The 18971-nt window shown below is 62.2% G+C and overlaps 2 protein-coding genes across 2 annotated transcripts; both read left to right on the top strand.

Annotated features, from left to right (window-relative positions):
• The first annotated feature begins 596 nt into the window (after positions 1-596).
• On the top strand, positions 597-2875 carry CKS1B (CDC28 protein kinase regulatory subunit 1B). Its single transcript, XM_065420274.1, has 3 exons — positions 597-685; positions 1205-1332; positions 2252-2875. The coding sequence occupies exons 1-3, from the start codon at positions 627-629 to the stop codon at positions 2302-2304; spliced, it is 240 nt and encodes a 79-aa protein (XP_065276346.1). The 5' UTR covers positions 597-626; the 3' UTR covers positions 2305-2875.
• Positions 2876-5914: 3039 nt separating this feature from the next.
• FLAD1 (flavin adenine dinucleotide synthetase 1) lies at positions 5915-15596 on the top strand. Its single transcript, XM_065420470.1, has 7 exons — positions 5915-6073; positions 6713-7472; positions 8717-8864; positions 10923-11021; positions 12097-12286; positions 15018-15091; positions 15461-15596. Exons 1-7 carry the CDS (start codon positions 5915-5917, stop codon positions 15594-15596), a joined length of 1566 nt encoding a protein of 521 aa, XP_065276542.1.
• Positions 15597-18971: the final 3375 nt, after the last annotated feature.

Here is an 18971-nt window from a genome sequence, read left to right as displayed (position 1 = left end):
AGCCCGGGGGTTGGGGGGATCGGGACCGGGGCAGGACCGGGCCGGGGGAATCGGACAGGAGGGGGACGGGGGGGACCAGGCCGGGGGTTGGGGGCGGGGGGGATCGGGTCCGGGGTCCGCGAGCGGCTCTCACCGGGGCACCATGGATCCTCCGGGCTCGCTCGGCTGCCGGCGGCCGCGGCTCCAGCACAAAGTTCTGCCCGGACCCTCCCTCAGCCACTCACTTCCGGCCCCCCGCCCCCAGCTCGGCCTCATCGGGCCCCGTCACGTGACGGGGGAGCGCTACGTTCCAGACAAACGCCGGCGGCCGGAGACGAGCCAATAGGAACGCACGCGCCCCTTCTCCTGGCTTGGCCAATGAGAGCGCAAGGGGAGCCGGGCGGGGACACGCCCCCTGTTGGACTTAGTCAATCGCGTCCCGGGTGATCACGTGAGAGGAGTTCGCCCCGCCTCCTCCGGCTGGACCAATGGGCGCGGGGGGCGGCGGCGTTTGAAAGCGGCGGTTGAGGTCGGTGGGGGAGGGAGGGGGGCTGCTGGCGGGCGGAGGGCAGCGCGAGACCTACCAAGGCGTCGCGACGGCCCGGGAGCGCGCAGAGGCCGCCGGGAAGGGGGCGGACCGCGGGAGCATGGCGCACAAACAGATCTATTACTCGGACAAGTACGACGACGAGGAGTTCGAGTACCGGTGAGAGGGGGCGGGGCCGGCGCGCGGCCGGGGGAGGGGAGGGGCGGGGCCGGCGCGCGGCCGGGGGCTCCTGGCGGGCTCTGCCCCTCCCCCCCCCCCCCCCCGGGCCCGTGTCCGGCGGCTCCGGCCCGGGGGCCAGGCCCCGAACCCGGCCTGGCAGCGAGACGCGAGGCCGGGGCTGTGGCCGCAGGCAGGGGCGCCCCCTGGAGCTGCACGGCCCGCCGGGAGTCTCTAACCCCGGACTGACCCGTTGCCGTGTGGAAAGGAAACAAGGGCTGAACACGTCCCAGACGCTTCATTCCCCGTTACAAGGCCGAGCCCCCCGGGCCACTGGAAATCCGCCCCCCGGCCGCAGGTTGCCTACCCCGGGCTGAACGATGCCAATCCTCCGTCCGGCCTGGAGCCTGTGACCCTGGGGGAAGGGGGGAGCGTGTGGCTCCTGGGAGAGCAGGTCACTGAAGGGCTGTTGGGTAAATGGTGACCGTATCTGTCCTGTTGAATTCTTCCTCCTGCCTGCAGGCACGTGATGTTACCGAAAGATATAGCCAAACTGGTCCCTAAAACACACCTGATGTCCGAATCCGAATGGAGGAACTTAGGAGTTCAACAGAGCCAAGGCTGGGTCCATTACATGATCCATGAACCAGGTTAGTTGGCCATGATTCACGTCACTAAGCCTATGGGCTACTTTACTAGTCTGGGATCTTGATTAAAGTTATATTCATTCTAGTTAGAACAAAAACGGAGACTTCGTGATGCTAGATTTGATGGGGTTTGGCACACTTGGCAATGGCTGGGAGCCAAAAACATATTGGGTACCGGATATGGGGCAGGTTTTGTGCTGCGTTCACATGTATAATCCTAATGACTTCAGTGGGAGTTAAATATAAGTAAGGAGAGTGGAATTTGGCCCCCAGCTGGCTTACTGACTCAACAGCAGGAACATCCCAATTTCCTGCAATGCTAAAAGTCTGCAGCAGGCCGAGCCTTCTGTTACTAATGGTGATGAGCTTTGCAGAAAGAGACAGTGCCCACTTCAAAATCAGAATTTAGAGACTCCTGCTATTGCAGTTCCTTCCTAGGAGAATCCCTGCCCCCCTTTAATGGGATAGAAACCCTGCTGCATGCTCGTGGGGCTGCTGTTTACGGTAGAGCTGTCACCCAACTGGCCTGGGGAAAGAACTGAAGCTGAGTGTTCAGCCTGCCAAGTGAGGCACTGAGGGACAGGGTATTGTAGAAGTGATCTTTGTAGCAATAGGGGATGTTGTCCTGTTGTCATCAACCAACTGGGATTCCCTTTGTCTGCAAGCTTGAGCACATTTGACCTCTGGGGCTGTTGGCCATCTCATGGGGGAGACGTAATCTATAACGTGACTATATAATGACACACCTGGCTAAAGGGGCTTCTGGCAAACTAGATCAGACTGTCGGTATCAATTTACAGGGCTCCGGGTCTGTTGTTTTATTCCCTCTCTAAACATTGCAGACTAGGGAATAAGTGAACAGAACGCTTGTGCATTTTAACCTGCAGATTGTCCTAATGCTCTGCTCTCCATCTCCTCTCAGAGCCTCACATACTGCTGTTCCGACGGCCACTGCCAAAGAAGCCAGAAAAATGAACCTGTTACGTCTGACCTGTGTATAGAACCTCCCCTCTCTGTCTTCTCTTAGATACATGCACCTTTGGGGGTTTTGTCTCCTGTTTTAAAATATCTGACAAATGTTTCAATACATTAAAACTCCTGGCGATTTAACTTCAAGCAAATCCAATCATCATGACAATAGTGGCTGGTAGAAAATGACTTGACTCAAAACTAGAGTCTGGCTTTTACATATGAAATATCCTGTTGTATAGAACCCAATGATTCTTACCTACTGAGTGTGTCAATGCTCTCCTGAGTACTACTTGAGCAGAGAGATTTTAACTGCAAAATCTAGACTTCAGCAGTTGAACCATAAATATTTTAACATTGTTTGGCACGTGATAGTTGCTGCTTGTACCTTTTACTCCAGGGGGTATGTTGGACTTTATTCCAGGTGGACATTATATCCACTTGCTTGGCATCTGCTTTAACACTGTTTGATATGTATTTTTGAATCTGTATTTTTGAATAATTTTTAAAGTTCTAGAAAGCCTGTTCAAAATCTGTGGTTGAAGTCCTTCAATAAAGAGGAAGTTTTTTTTAAATACATGGGTTTCCTCTCATTCATCTGAAACAATCCTCTCTGCCACCTTTTGTTGTCTAAACACTGGATATTGTTCCCCCCCCCCCCCCGGAGTGGGTGGTGCTAACACATGCCTTTGTTTTGTTTCGTTTCATTAGTTTCAAGTGTTAATCCTCCACAGATGTGTAGAGAGAAATAACTTTGCAGGATTCTGGTAATGTGCCTTAATCTCATTTGCTCTCAGAAAATCTTTCCTAAAAGAGATGAGACTATTTAACTCTTTAAAAGGCTTATTACCTCACTACTACGTACCCAAGGTTTCTCTAAAACTGTCTAAGACACGCCCCCCACCCTTTGTCTACAAAATTAGCCTTGATGCCCTAACATGAACTTTCGGTCCATCAAGGCAATAATCGTAGTAAGAGTTTAAGTATGGTTAGGTCTGCAGCATTCAAGGTTTAGAACAGGGGTTCTCAATCTGGGGGTTGGGACCCCTTAGGGGTCACAAGGTTATTACATGGGGGTCGTGAGCTGTCAGCCTCCACCCCAAACCCCGCTTTGCCTCCAGCATTTCTAATGGTGTTAAATATATAAAATAGTGTTTTTTAATTTATAAGGGGGGGTCGCACTCAGAGGCTTGCTATGTAAAAGGGGGCGCCAGTACAAACGTTTGAGACCCACTGGTTTAGAAGACCTCCCACTGTCTAACTAGATGGCTAAAGCAGGTTTTCCTAGGGGGGAGATTACCTATGTCCTTTTTGGAGTCTGTATCCGCAATTGATGTACAGCTCCTCTGCTTAGCTCATAGAGAAACAGGTCAAGCACTTGACTCGGGGTAGCTGCAGGCCTCTGACTTCTTGAACCCTAGTCAGCCCCCTTACTGGCAGCTTTTTTAGTGGGTCATGACTGAGCAGTGAAGCAAGGAGCTAGTTCAGTGTAAAGTGGTATGGGCAGGAACCATGCCCCTAGCGCTAACTGCCAACAGCTAATAATACCTGAAATAGTCTGCCAGAGCCAGCTCCAGCCTGGTGTCCATAGGCAGGGCCCCATGGTGTAGGGAGGGAAGGGTAGCAAGCCCGATTCCTGCACTGTGCCACAATCCCAGTACCATGAAACTCGCAGGGAAAGGTGCATGCCTAGCACCCCATGGGCTGGGCAGCGAGCCCAATACCTACAGCATGCCAGGATCCCAGCACCGGGGGGAAGGGTGCTGAGGTAGGGCCTCATGGGGTGGGCAGCGAGCCCGGATCCAGGACTGGGGCGGAGAGGGGGGGCAGGGAAGGGTGCTCAGGTGGGTAGCGAGCCCAATACCTGCAGCATGCCACGATCCCAGCACTGGGGGGGGCCACGGACACGCAGGTCTGTGCACCCCCAACGCTCGGACTGTGGCCACGCCCTGTGCATCAGCGCCCCCTGCCGGAGAAACGTGGAGGAACCTCAGCGCCCCGCCCACGGGGAAGATGCAGGCCAATCGGCTGCTAGGACGTTCCATTGCTGGGAGGAACCCTCCACGGGCTGCAATGGTTCACCCCCTGCCCCGAGAAGAGCAGGAGTCTTCCGGCTCCGAAGTACGTCACTTTCTCTCGGGTCAAGACTGGCCAATCAGTGCATTCAGAGTTTTCCTGTCTACTGACTGGCATCCCGACTATCCAATGAAAGGAGAGAGGGCCGGCGGAGGCGGGGCTTCACTCGCTGTGGGCTGGGGAGGCGGGTCCGGGACTGGAGGCGCTGGGCTGCCAGCGGGTGGGGTTGGCCGGACTCCTGGGTTCTCTCCCCGGCTCTGGGAGGGAGTGGGGGCTGGTGGTTAGAGCGGGGGGGGGGCTGGGGGCCAGGACTCCTGGGTTCTCTCCCCGGCTCTGGGAGGGGAGTGGGGGCTGGTGGTTAGAGCGGGGGGGCTGGGGGCCAGGACTCCTGGGTTCTCTCCCTGGCTCTGGGACGGGAGTGGGGGCTGGTGGGTTAGAGCGGGGGGGCTGGGGGCCAGGACTCCTGGGTTCTCTCCGCGGCTCTGGGAGGGGAGTGGGGGCTGGTGGGTTAGAGCGGGGGGGGCTGGGGGCCAGGACTCCTGGGTTCTCTCCCCGGCTCTGGGACGGGAGTGGGGGCTGGTGGGTTAGAGCGGGGGGGCTGGGGGCCAGGACTCCTGGGTTCTCTCCCTGGCTCTGGGACGGGAGTGGGGGCTGGTGGTTAGAGCAGGGGGTCTGGGGGCCAGGACTCCTGGGTTCTCTCCCTGGCTCTGGGACGGGAGTGGGGGCTGGTGGTTAGAGCAGGGGGGCTGGGGGCCAGGACTCCTGGGTTCTCTCCCCAGCTCTGGGAGGGGAGTGGGGGCTGGTGGGTTAGAGCGGGGGGGCTGGGGGCCAGGACTCCTGGGTTCTCTCCCCGGCTCTGGGACGGGAGTGGGGGCTGGTGGTTAGAGCAGGGGGGCTGGGGGCCAGGACTCCTGGGTTCTCTTCCTGGCTCTGGGAGGGGAGTGGGGGCTGGTGGGTTAGAGCGGGGGGGCTGGGGGCCAGGACTCCTGGGTTCTCTCCCTGGCTCTGGGACGGGAGTGGGGGCTGGTGGTTAGAGCAGGGGGGCTGGGGGCCAGGACTCCTGGGTTCTCTCCCCGGCTCTGGGAGGGGAGTGGGGGCTGGTGGGTTAGAGCGGGGGGGCTGGGGGCCAGGACTCCTGGGTTCTCTCCCCGGCTCTGGGACGGGAGTGGGGGCTGGTGGGTTAGAGCGGGGGGGCTGGGGGCCAGGACTCCTGGGTTCTCTCCCCGGCTCTGGGAGGGGAGTAGGGGCTGGTGGGTTAGAGCAGGGGGGCTGGGAGCCAGGACTCCTGGATTCTCTCCCCGTCATTTGGAGGATAGTGGGGTTTAGTGGTTGGGGGCTGAGAACCAGGACTCCTGGGTTCTTTTCCCAGCTATGCCCCCACTCACTGTCTGACCCTTTGTTTCTGGCTCCCATACCCAGTCTCTCTCCTTTGGGCCATTTCTCTGCTCTCTCAGGCGTTCATATTTATGCTGCCTTAGCATCCTTGTGAGCACTCTGATGTTTGGTTGCAGGTGCTGGGGGGACCTGACTGCAGGTGCCCATGCACTGGGCCCTCAGGATCTGCAGGAGCATTGGGCGGGTGGGACGGGAGAGCAGGCCTTTCCAAGCCATGGCTGCGCAGAGCAGCACCCTCCCTGCGCAGAATGGCCACGATGCCGTCACAGCCGGGATCATCATCATCGGAGATGAGATCCTGAAGGTACGATACTGGCGCTGCACTGTGCACTCCCCAGCTGCCCTGTCCGCTGCGCCATGTCCGTGTTTGGGGTCAGGCTCCAGATCGACAGAGACTGGGACAACAATTTCTCAGGCTGGCCGTGAACTTTATCTTCCCCCACGCTTGGCCAGATTGCATCACCCGTGCTCACCTTGGTAGCTCCTCACACTGCGGGTCGACCCGGGCCTACTCGGCAGGATGGAGAGGCCCCCATTTAGCCCTAAGCTAGTGGAACTCACCCTAGAGTCCCAGTCGAGTTTTATTGAGGGGCCTAGCTAGGACATCCCCATTGTGGGGAGGTCGAAGTGCACGGGCTGGTAAATGTTCAATGACAGCACCTTCCCCCTGAGGGTCTGAAAAGTCCCAGGCATTAACCACTAGTCCCCTCTCCCTCCCAGAGACAGGGATAGAACCCAGGAGTCCAGGCTCCCAGCCCCCCCGCTGTAACCACTAGTCCCCACTCCCTCCGAGAGACAGGGATGGAACCCAAAAGTCCTGGCTCCCTGCCCGCCCGCTCCCCTCCCCTCCCCCCCAGGCATCTCCTAGTTCTGCAGCATGTGGCCAGTGATGATGCACTGCGCCTTTGCTGGCTGGGTTATCTCACAATATTTTTGCCTCCAGGGACTCACCCAGGACACAAACTCCTTCTTCATGTGCCGGAAGCTGCGGTCGCTGGGAGTGAAAGTTGCCAGAATCTCCGTGGTCCCCGATGACGTCGATACTATCGCCACGGAGATCTCCTCCTTCGCAGCCAAGTTCACCTATGTGCTGACATCAGGAGGCATCGGCCCCACCCACGATGATGTGACCTTTGAGGCGGTGGCCAAAGCCTTCGGGGAGCAGGTTTGCCCCCACCCAGAGCTGGTCGCCCTGGTACACAGGTTCTTTGGCAAGACGGACGTGCGTTGCCCCCAGATGAAGCTGGCGCACGTCCCTGAGTCCTCGCTGCTCAACTACGGCACGGACAAGAGGACGGGCGATGCCATGAAATACCCCCTTGTCAGCGTGCGCAATGTCTACGTCTTCCCGGGCATCCCGGTGCTGATGGAGCGGGCGCTGGAGGGGCTCGGCCACCTCTTCCGCAACGAGCAGACCCGCTTCCACTCCCGGGAGATCTACGTCAGCGCCGACGAGACGCTCCTGGCACCCATGCTCAACCAGGCCAATGCCCACTTCGGGCGCCACACGCACCTGGGCTCCTACCCTGACTGGGTCAACAACTACTACCGCGTGAGGCTGACCCTGGACTCGGAGTCTGAGCAGCACCTGGAGGAAGCCTACAGCTTCCTGATGCAGAACCTGCCCCCTGCGCTGGTCGTGCCCCTGGTGACAGACCCTGTGGCGCGGGCAGCCACGGACGTGTATGCCCTGGCTGAGTCTGGTATGGCCTGGCTGGAGTAGCTACAGGGGCGTGTGGCTCTGGGGCTTGGTCCTGCTGCATATAATAGGGGCAACCGAAGCACCAGGCTCCCTCATGGTGCTTCCCACCCACCTGCCTGAGCCCGGACCTGCAGGGAACAGTTTGAAGGGGGGGGTTCAGTCAGACCTGGGCCTCTGTGGAGGCTGCCAGCCCTGGTGGGTTCGGATGTGAGCACCCGTCCGGCTCCAGGCTGGTCCCTAGCCCGTTGTGCACAGGCCAGCAGTCACCATGGAATCACAGCTGGTCGTGACTGAGCTGGGCTGGCGTGGAGAGGGAGCTGCCTGGCCGTATGGTCACAGCATTGGCCTGGGATCTGGGTTCAAATCCCAGCTCTGCCACTGGCTCGGTGTGACATGGGCCACTCACTGCCTCTCCCTTCCCTGGGTCCCTGTCGATAAAACCAGCCGCTCCGTTCAGCCTGGGAGCTCTTTGGACAGGGACTGTCTCTCTCTGTGTCCATGCAGTAGGTGGGGCCTGTAGGCATAGCTGTAATGTGCTGCTAATGAGGGTGGAGAAGGTCTCTGGAGCCTCCATGTCCTTGGGGATCAGGCAGGCCTCGTCAATGCCAGTCTAGCGAGAGCAGCCGTGCCCTCCCCGTGTGGCAGCATTGGCAGAACTCTGCTTAGGGTGGCATAGATTGTGCCGGTTCCCCGCACTGGCATACGGCTGCCAGTATAAATGCGTCTGCGAGGGCTCGTGCCAGCAGACCTGCGTTGGTGAAATGTCCCCAGCGCTGACAGAGCGGGGCAGGGTCACCTGCCAGCGCCGTGTGGGCCTTCAGAGTGGGCCTCTTCCTCCCAGCACGGCTGTGCTGCACAGGCCAGGCCCCAGGCTGATGGGGATGGAGCTGAAGGATGGTTTTGCTAACGCTGTTCAGACCCCGCCCCACCCCAAAGCCAGGCTTCCGGGGTCCCTTTTCACATAGCGCTGGGGGACACCTGGTGGGTATCAAACGTGATGGGGAGCGGGGGAGCGCTCGCAGCTGCCTGGCCAGGAGTGTAACCAGCAACCTCCCAGATGGGGCAGCCCCAGGCTTTGAGAGGCTGGGACCTACCCTGCTGGCTGCTGCGCCTGCCTCATCCCTGAGCGAGACTCCGTGCAGCAGGTGGGGAAGGGGGGGCGGGAGGCTCCAACCTGCACCAAGCCCAGTCCCCCCTCGTGATCCCGCCGCCCGGGTCCTTGCCGACTCCTCTCCTCTGCGGCAGGTTCCGCCCTGGGCCAGAAGGTGGCAGCAGCGCTCCGGACCATCGACGAGGCCTTGGATCAGTTCAGCCTGGCCCAGATCTGCGTGGGTTTCAACGGGGGCAAGGACTGCACAGCCCTGCTGCACCTGTTCCACGCCGCCGTGCAGAGGTACCCGCTGCTTCTCCTACCCCGCCCAGGCAGGGCCCGGCCTGCATCAGAGCCCCCAGCGGGCGGGCTGGCCTGGGCATGGCGCTCAAAGGACGTGGGGTCTAGGGAGTTAGAGCAGTGGGGTGGGAGTCAGGACTCCTGGGTTCTATTCCCAGCTCTAGGAGGGGAGTGGGGCCTACTGGGGAGCGTCATAGAAATGTGGGGCAGGAAGGGACCCCACAAAGTTATCAAGTCCAGCCCCCTGCGCTGAGGCAGGGCCAAGTCAAGCTAGACCGTCTCTGACCGGGGTTTGTCCAACTTTCTGAAACTTCTGCCATGGTGGAGAGTCCGCTGCCTCCCGCTCCAGAGTGTAACTTGTCTTCGAGTCAGAAAGATTTTCCTGAATCTGCCCTGCTGCAGATTCAGCCCATCGCTGCTTGTCCTGCCTCGGGTGGAGGTGGAGTACAATTGACTCCCATCTCTATAGCAGCCTCCACAGATCTGCAGACTGTTCTCAGGTCCCCCCTCAGTCGTCTTTTCTCAAAACTGAACATGCCCCGTTTTTGAGCCTTTCCTCCCAGGTCCGGTTTTCTAAACCTTCAATCAGTTTTGTGGCTCTCCTCTGGGCCCTCCAGTTTCTCCCCATCTTCCTTAAAGGCCTGGCCTCCCTCAGCCCCGCACATCCCAGTCTCCCTGTATCCAGGTGGGCTCTGCCTGCTCCCCCTCTCCAGCCCCGAGCCCCCCTGCTTCCCAGCTGGGCATCTGATACCCCCGGCCCCAAGCCCCCTCTGTCCATTGTCTTCTCTCCAGGTAAACAGGGTCGCCTGGGCCTCCTCTCCCCTCTTCTGTCCTCTGGCCCATCTGGCTGGAACCGGCTGGTCAGATCACCGGGGTCCTCTCCCCGCAGCCCATTGTCCTCCCACTGGCCAGAACCAGCTGCAACTCCTGAGCTGGGTCTCTGGGTCATCACTGGGGTCTCCATCCTCCAGGCCATCGGCTGGGGTCCCAAGTTCCCTCTCCGGTCCTGTGTCCCAACGAACTCCCTCTCCCCTCACCTCGTTAAACCAGTAACACTCAGGGACACTGAGTCCCACTCCCTCTGCATGCAAACCATTGGAAAAAACAAGAAAATCCCCCACTCCGTCACATAGGGGAGTACCCAGAACTGGACACAGGACAGCTGGGGCATCAGCAGTGCCGAGCAGAGCACGACACTTCCACACAACACTCCCAGGAATCTGCCCTAGTAGTGGACTTTTTTTGTGGCTGCATCGCTTCGTTGACTCCTATTGAGTTTGTGGTCCGCTGTAAGCCCCAGACCCTATCCAGCAGTGCGACCCCACCGGCTAGTGCCCGTTTGTAGCTGTGCATTTGGTTTTCCCTTCCTAACTGTCCTGCTTTGCACTCGTCTTTTCTGAATTTCATCGTGTTGATTTCAGATTCATTCTCCAATTTTGTCAAGCTCATTGTGAACTCTCATCCCGTCCTCCCACATGCTTGCAACCCCTCCCAGCTTGGTGTCCTCCACATCTTTTATAAGCGTGTGCTCCGCTCCATTATCCCAGCCAGCAATGAACATACTGAGCGGTACCAGAGCCAGGCCCGACCCCTGCAGGATCCCACTAGATCCGCCCTCCTACTCTGACAGTGAGTCACTGCTCACTACTGTCTGAAGATGGCCTTTGAGCTCGTTGTACACCACCTTATAGTCCTTTCGTCTAAACCCTGCTTGTGAGAATGTCATGTGGGACTGTGTCAAAAGCCTCACTAAACTCAAGATCTCTCACATGACCTGCTTCCCCCATCCCTATCAGAGCGGGAAATTGGGCTGGCTTGGCATGACTTGTTCATGACCGATCCATGCTGGCTCTTCCGTATCGCCCTGGTCTCCTCTGGGTGCTCACAAGTTGATAGTTTAATAGCATGTTCCAGGGTCTGAAGTTGGTCTGACTGGTGTATAATTCCCCGGACTCCTGGGTTCTGTCCCAGCTCTGTCACTGACTCGCTGCGTGGCCCTGCGCAGGCCAGGCCAGGCGGCTGGGGATGGTGAGTCATGGTGACCGATCTCTCTCTCTCCAGGCGATTCCCACAGCGGGAGGAGAAGCTGCAGGTGCTCTACATTCGCATCGTGTCCCCCTTCCCCGAGATGGAGCAGTTCATTCAGGCCACCACCCAGAGGTAAGAGGGGGCTGTATTTCCAGGTAGCTCCCCACCTCCCTGCAGTGGAACAGCCCAGGCAGGCTGGGCTTCAGAGGCCCCTGGCACTTGCAGAGCCTAACTTCAGTACCACAGCAGCAGAGAGCAGAATGATCAGACCCAGAGCTGAACGGGACAGGTTGGGGAAGAGTCAACACGGCTTTTGTGAAGGGGAATCATGCCTCAGCACTATTCGAATTCTTTGAGGGGTCAACAACCATATGGACAAGGGTGATCTAGTTGATATAATGAACTTGGACTTTCAGAAAGCCTTTGACAAGGTCTTCGCCAAAGGCTCTTAAGCAAAACACACAGTAATGAGATAAAAAAGAAGGTCTGATCAGTAACTGGTTAAAAGATAGGAAATAAAAGGTAGAAATAAATGGTCAGTTTTCACAGTGGACAGAAGTAAATAGCAGGGTTCTCCAAGGATCTGTACTGGGACCAGGGCTGGTCAACATACTCATAAATGATCTGGGAAAAGGGGGTAAACGGTGAGGTAGCCAAGTTTGCAGACGATACTAAATTACTGGAGATCGTTAAGTCAAACAAGTTACAAAGGCATCTCACAACTGGGTGACATAGTAACAAAATGGCAGATGAAATTGCATGTTGACAAATGCAAAGTGATGCATATTGGAAAACATCATCCCAACTCTGCATACACAATGATGGGATGTAAACTAGCTGTTACCACTCAAGAGAGATCTTGGAGTCATTGTGGGTAGTGCTCTGAAAACACCCACTCAGTGTGCAGTGTTGGGAATCCCCCATGCTCTGGGTGTCCCTAAACGTCTGACTGCCAAAAGCTGGGACTGGAGACAGGGGGTGGATCACTGGCTACTTGCCCTGTTCTGTTCATTCCCAGCGAAGCATCAGGCACGGGCCACTGTCAAGAGACAGAACACTAGGCTAGAGGGCCCATTGCTCAGACCCAGTCTGGCCGTTCATACATTCTTATGAACCAACCAGTTCATTGGGGTGGGGGCCTTGACATCCCCTCGGGGTTTCCCTACCCTCCAATGTTGTGTCCCCTGCTGCTCTTTCTGCGTGCCAGGTACAACCTCCACCTCTGCGCAGTGCAGGGCCGCATCCAGCAGGCACTGGCAGACCTGAAGGCCCAGCACCCCCAGCTGCAGGCCGTGCTGATGGGGACGAGGAGGACTGACCCCTACTCCCGCACTCTGACGCCCATGTGTATGACCGACCCCGGCTGGCCCGAGTACATGCGGGTGAACCCCCTGCTGGTGCGTCATGGCGCTAGGGCTGCTACTAGTGGGGCAGAGAAGTGCGGTTTGAATACAGGGCAGGGAGCCAGGACTCCTGGGTTCTATCCTAGCTCTGGGAGGGCAGTTAGCTCTAGTGGGTTATAGCAGGGGGGCTGGGAATCTGGTCTAAGGGATGAGACCTTAGTCCCCCCCTCCTGTCCGGCACTTCCTCCTACCCCACCTCTCCCCTCCCCACGGCATCCCTCCTGCCTCCCCTGGGCAGCACTGCCTCCACCCCCCCTCAGACTCTAACCCCTGTGGGTTGTCTCAGGCCCTTCCCAGCAGCGATCCAGTCCCAAGCTAGTTCTCCGGACGGATCTTTCAGACAAGCCCCAAAAAACCTGGGCTAGGAGTTAAAGCTACTGTGTTCCCGCGTCCGCGCCCCGTGGCTCCCTGCCCTGCCGTGTGCCCGGGTCCGCGCCCCGTGGCTCCCTGCCCCGCCGTGTGCCCGGGTCCGCGCCCCGTGGCTCCCTGCCCCGCCGTGTGCCCGCGTCCGCGCCCCGTGGCTCCCTGCCCCGCCGTGTGCCCGCGTCCGCGCCCCGTGGCTCCCTGTCCCGCCGTGTGCCCGCGTCCGTGCCCCGTGGCTCCCTGTCCCGCTGTGTGTGCCCGCGACCATGCCCCGCCGTGTGCCCGCGTCCGCGCCCCGTGGCTCCCTGTCCCGCCGTGTGCCCGCGTCCGCACCCCGTGGCTTCCTGTCCCGCTGTGTGTGCCCGCGTCCGCGCCCCGTGGCTCCCTGTCCCGCCGTGTGCCCGCGTCCGCGCCCCGTGGCTCCCTGTCCCGCCGTTTGCCCGCGTCCGCACCCCGTGGCTCCCTGTCCCGCTGTGTGTGCCCGCGTCCGCGCCCCGCCGTGTGCCCGCGTCCGCGCCCCGTGGCTCCCTGCCCCGCCGTGTGCCTGCGTCCGCGCCCCGTGGCTCCCTGTCCCGCCGTTTGCCCGCGTCCGCGCCCCGTGGCTCCCTGTCCCGCCGTGTGCCCGCGTCCGCGCCCCGTGGCTCCCTGTCCCGCCGTGTGCCCACGTCCGCGCCCCGTGGCTCCCTGTCCCGCCGTGTGCCCGCGTCCGCACCCCGTGGCTTCCTGTCCCGCTGTGTGTGCCCGCGTCCGCGCCCCGTGGCTCCCTGTCCCGCCGTGTGCCCGCGTCCGCGCCCCGTGGCTCCCTGTCCCGCCGTTTGCCCGCGTCCGCACCCCGTGGCTCCCTGTCCCGCTGTGTGTGCCCGCGTCCGCGCCCCGCCGTGTGCCCGCGTCCGCGCCCCGTGGCTCCCTGCCCCGCCGTGTGCCTGCGTCCGCGCCCCGTGGCTCCCTGTCCCGCCGTTTGCCCGCGTCCGCGCCCCGTGGGTCCCTGTCCCGCCGTGTGCCCGCGTCCGCGCCCCGTGGCTCCCTGTCCCGCCGTGTGCCCACGTCCGCGCCCCGTGGCTCCCTGTCCCGCTGTGTGTGCCCGGGTCCGCGCCCCGTGGCTCCCTGCCCCGCCGTGTGCCCGTGTCCGTGCCCCGTGGCTCCCTGTCCTGCTGTGTGCCCGGGCCCACGCCCCGTGGCTCCCTGTCCTGCTGTGTGCCTGCGTCTGCCCCCCGTGGCTCCCTGTCCTGCTGTGTGCCCGTGTCCGTGCCCCGTGGCTCCCTGCCCCGCCGTGTGCCCGTGTCCGTGCCCCGGGGCTCCCTGTCCTGCTGTGTGCCCGGGCCCACGCCCCGTGGCTCCCTGTCCTGCTGTGTGCCTGCGTCTGCCCCCCGTGGCTCCCTGTCCTGCTGTGTGCCCGTGTCCGTGCCCCGTGGCTCCCTGTCCCGCCGTGTGTCTGGGTCCAGGCCCTGTGGCTCCCTGTCCTGCTGTGTGCCTGGATCCGGGCCCTGTGGCTCCCTGTCCCGCCGTGTGTCCGGGTCCAGGCCCTGTGGCTCCCTGTCCTGCTGTGTGCCCGGGCCCACGCCCCGTGGCTCCCTGCCCTCCTGTGTGCCAAGTCTGGGCCCCGTGGCTCCCCACCCAACTTTGCAGTGCCCTGTTGTTTCACCCCACACCCCAGCTGGCCATGCTGACGGGATGGTCGGTGTGTCCGAGAGGGAAGGCATTGGGGGGGACAGTGACAGTCCCAGTGCCTTTGAGGAAGGGATGTGTGACGAACTGGGACTATTCTTACTGTGGGCTTTGAATGCTGACAGGGGAGTGTGGCTAGGATAGTCTGCATTGGGGGATGGGAGACTGACCCACGGAGAATACCTGAGCATGTAACATGAGAACCCAGGAAGGGGTTAGAGTCGAGGTGACACTTTTGCCGGGAAACTGAACAAAGGCTGTGGGAGGGGTCGCTGAAGGCAGAGTCTCAGGAGATGGCTGGTGATGTGGCTGGGAGGGAGACAGGGCTCTGACCTCCCAAGGGGGCTGGGGTGCCCTGGGACCCCAAGATGGACCTAACTGAGGGGGGTCCTGTTGTCTGTGCCTGCAAGACCTGTCTTGGACTGTATTCCTTTGGTCTAAATAAACCTTCTGCTTTACTGGCTGGCTGAGAGTCATGGTGAATCGCAGGAAGCCGGGGGTGCAGGGCCCTGAGTCCCCCACACTCCGCGACAGGATGCCAGTGGCTTGGAGCAGGGACTGGCTGAGCCCCACACAGCCCTCCCCCCCCCCCCCGTGCCCACTGGGCTCACAGCCAGCTGGCCTCAAACGAGGGGAGGGGGAGCCAAGCGCCCAGGGCTCCGCACGGCTGCTGCAGTGACTTCTGCTCTGCCTCCAGGACTGGACGTACCGGGACATCTGGCAGTTCCTGCGCACGCTCTTCATCCCGTACTGCATCCTGTATGACAAGGGGTAAGAGCCCAGCTCGGGGGGTGCTGTGCCTCCCCCCCCCCAACCCTGTCACTGCTCCCCGAGCCCTCGTCCAGAAGGACCGGCTGGGCTGGGCTCCATGGCCCAGGGGGTGGGCAGCTGGGGGTCCGTGTCAGTCGGGTGTTGCCCAGGATGTGGAGGGGCGGAGTGAGGGCTGGGCAGTGTGGGAGGGGAGCTGAGGAGGTGGCAGGAGGGGGCAGCATGGTGCATGAGGTCAGATGCCTGGCCAGACTCGCCCCCATCCAGGATTGTGCAGGGGCTTTCTAGCACAGAAGGAGGCGCTGGGCAATGCCTGGCGTCTAGGACCCCTTGTGCCCCCGCCCTGCTCACAGCCCCCCTCCCCCGTTGCAGCTACACCTCCCTGGGGAGCATGAGCAACACGCAGAAGAACCCGGCGCTGCGCTCCGCCAACGCGCTGGGCCAGGAGAGCTACCGGCCGGCCTACCTGCTGGAGAATGAGGAGGAGGAGCGCACCTCGCGCCAGTGAGGCCCTGCCAGGCGGGCCCCGGCCACAAGAACCCCCCGCTCGGCGGTGAACTGGGCTGAGCGCGGGCTGCTCCCCTGGGACACCCACCCGCAGCCTGGGGCCCTGCCTCCCAGACACCTGGAGCAGCCGTGTGCCCCCCGCCCACTGGGCACTGCTGACTGGGGCATGCGGAGGGAGGGCCTGGGGGCCCTATGAATAAACCCGCTGCGCTCAGCCTCCTGCCTGCGTCTCCTGCCAGCGCCGGCTCCCGGTGGGCTCAGAGCGTGGCCCCCACGCTGTGGGTCAGTGGGTACATGGCAGTCCGGCCTGAGGAGGGCGGAGGACTCTGGGAGATGGGATGTGCAGGGAATGTGACCCCTCCCTGGGCCCATTGGCAGGGTGCCCCCGGCCAGTGCTGCCTGGTTTCTGGCAGCCTCCGCCCCTGGCACCACATCTCCCCATCCGCACTCTCCCTGGGTGAGCGCCAGGCCCAGGCTACCAGTGCCCATCTCACTGGTGCCACCTGGCTGGGGCCCCATGCCCTGCCCAAGGGGGGGTCCCCTAGGGAGGCTGCCCCCCTTTTCCAGCAGGTTCAGTCCGGTTGGAGGCCAGGCCCCCCGGGGGCGGGAGCGAGCAGACCTGCTCAGGCAGCGAAATGCCCAGGCCTGGCGCAGGCAGCAGCCCCTCCCCCACCCTGCCCGGGGCCCTATTCATGCAGCCCTTTGAGCTGCAAAGAATCCAGCAGCTTCCAGCCTCTGCACAAGGGGCTGGGCTGGGTCACGCGGCTCTCCCCTGCCCGCGGCAGGGCCCAGACCCGGCTCATCCCCGCACGATGCATCTCCTGGGCAGACGCCTGGCCTGGCAGCCCCGGTCCCTGACCCGCTACCCCCTGGCGCAGCTGGCCCCTTACCCCCTGAGACGGGCGGTTCGGGGCATGGTGCTGCCGGGGCCCCTCCCCAAGGGTCCTGTGGGGCTGAATCTCAGCTACTGGCTGCTGGACGTCCTGCGGGAGTGCGCCTACGTCCTGCTATGCTGCTGGTGCATCAAGGAACTGCTGGACTAGCCCCTCGCCCCCTCGTGTGCCGTGCTGCCGTGTGCTTGTCCTCCCAGCCCTCCTGCCCCTCCGCAGGGCTGGACCCACTGGCTGCACTCTGTGATCGCCTGACCCCTTGCTGCTGGGGGGCCTGGAGCAGACGGAGCTCCCACCAGAGGGACCCTTTGGGACGCCCTGAGCCTGTAAGAGGTGGGTACGAACGTCCCCCGGCCTTGGCACTGCCCCCTGCCTAGCCAGCCCAGCGCTGGTCAGAGTGGGGCCAGGATCCACCAGCCAGGCCGGGGCGTCGCTACCCCCAGCAGGCAAATCCACAAGTGTCTCCCCCAGCGCCCTTGTCTGCTGCTAGCGACGGCCAACAGGTGAATGGGTCGGGCTGGCACGGCCACCCCAGGGCCACGCAGTTCAGAGCCATCGCGTGGGGCTCCAAGGGCACCTTCCTTCCTTCCCAAATACCAGCGTGCGGCAGCCTGGCTCCCCCTCCGCCAGCAGGGCCTGGCACCTGACCTGGCCTGAGCGCCTCTTTCCCACGATGCCACAGGGGGCTGAGTGGGCAGCCAGGAGGAGTGGGCTCGGCTCAGCCCCCTGGGCTGTGGGGCCCAGTGAGGGAGGTGGCACCTGGACTCCAGGCTGGGGGATGGGCTGTGTCCTCTGCTCAGCAGGGTCCCCAGGCAGTGGGAGGTGCTGTCTCACGGGGTGGGGACGGGCTCTTTCCCCCCAGGTCTGTGGGCTCCAGGCTGCGTCCGAGCCACGGCTACTGGCTTTGTTTTCTCCCCTCTAGCTGGAATCCCGGCTCGCCAGCCCCGACGGGACGGGAATGGGACTTGCCGGTGGATGCCTGGCCCCCGGCCCAGCGCTCCCCAATAAACCTGAGCAACGCGTGACCACTCCGAGTGCTGACTGTGTGTGCCTCTGACTGGGGCTCGGCCCCAGGTGGCTCCATCCGCCTGCTTCAGCTGCCCTGACACCAGGCCCAATGCACCTTCCAAACATCTACCCCGCCTGGGCCTGGGAGCTGGTGGGGGGAAGGGGGGCAGGGCCCACGGCGGCCAAGTCTCTGGGCCGAGTTTCCTGCAAAGCTCCTGCTGTTTATTCAACTTTTCCTTCCTGTGTTTGGGACATTATCAGCGTGGTCCCAGCCCCCTCCCCCAGCCAGCCCCCGCTTGGGCGGGCAGGGCTCCCTTGCCCAGCACACTGGGACGCCGCTCAGAGTGAAGCTGGCATGGGCAGGAAACGAGGAATGACCCAGGATGGGGGCTCTGCACAGCTCGCGGGGGGCCAAATGCCCTGGGCCAGGACCTGGCTCGACCCCCAGAGGGAGCGTCTGTCCCCCCTCTGCCATGGAGCACCGGCGCTGGGCAGGGGATGGGCCCCTGGGGCTGAGCACCAGGATGCCGGGGTTCTTGTGCCAGCCCAGGGGTACCACAACTGGCAGCGGAACCCCCCACTGCCTCCCGCAGCACCGGGGACCCCTGGGAGGGCTGTAGCACCTTTGGCTGAGGGTCCCAGGAGTCCTGGTTCCCAGGCAACCCCTGCTCTAACTGCTAGCCCCTATGCTCTTCCCAGACAGAGGGATCGAACCCAGGAGTCCTGGCTCCCAGCCCCCACTGCTCTCACCACTAGCCCCTGCTGCCAGTCCTCCCCTCCCCTCCGTTTATCTGGCTGTGACTCAGTTCCTTGTTTAGAGAGCTGCTTTCTCGGCCTGTCTCCACTCCAGGCTGTTTCCTGTCGCCTGCCCCCCAAAGATCCCGCCCGCGGCTCTGCCAAGAGCCGGGGGAAGCTGCAGAGGCGGGAATGCACCCAGCGGGCCAGACTGGCTGGAGCTCCGGCAAAGGTCACAGACCGACCGGCCACTGACCGGCAGCTTGGCATGCACCAGGCCCTGCAGGGCCTCCCCAGCCCGGAGCATCCCAGCTTGGGCCTGGCAGTGCAGGCACCTGGGGGGAGCCCAGGGGGAAGGCTGGGGGTGGGGCATGGGTCCCCCCAGAGACCCTGGCTGCGCCATGCCGCCCGCCCCGGCAGAAGGGCTGCCCCTGGCACTGTCCCGGCACCGGCGGGGACCCGCTGTGCGGCGGCTCCGCGGGGCCTGGGCCCGGAGCAGAGTTGAGTGGCTGGCGCCAGCGCAGCCTCCCTTATCTCAGTGGGAAGTTGGGAGCAGGAAGCCCGACTGAGAGTGGGATAAGGGCCCGTTTACATTAACCGCCTTTCCATGGAATCTGCTCCCACCCTCTTAAAGGGGCAACCCCCCAGTGTCAGCCTCGGGGAGCCCCCTCCCCACAGCCTGAGCCAGGGCCCTGGGCGCAGAGCTGGGGGGTCGAGGGGGAGCAGAGAGGGGGTCGGCAGAG

This window comes from Emys orbicularis, chromosome 20 (genome assembly GCF_028017835.1).
Source record: "Emys orbicularis isolate rEmyOrb1 chromosome 20, rEmyOrb1.hap1, whole genome shotgun sequence".
In the NCBI taxonomy this organism is placed as follows: Eukaryota; Metazoa; Chordata; order Testudines; family Emydidae; genus Emys; species Emys orbicularis.
This window is presented reverse-complemented; position numbering and strand designations above follow the sequence as displayed.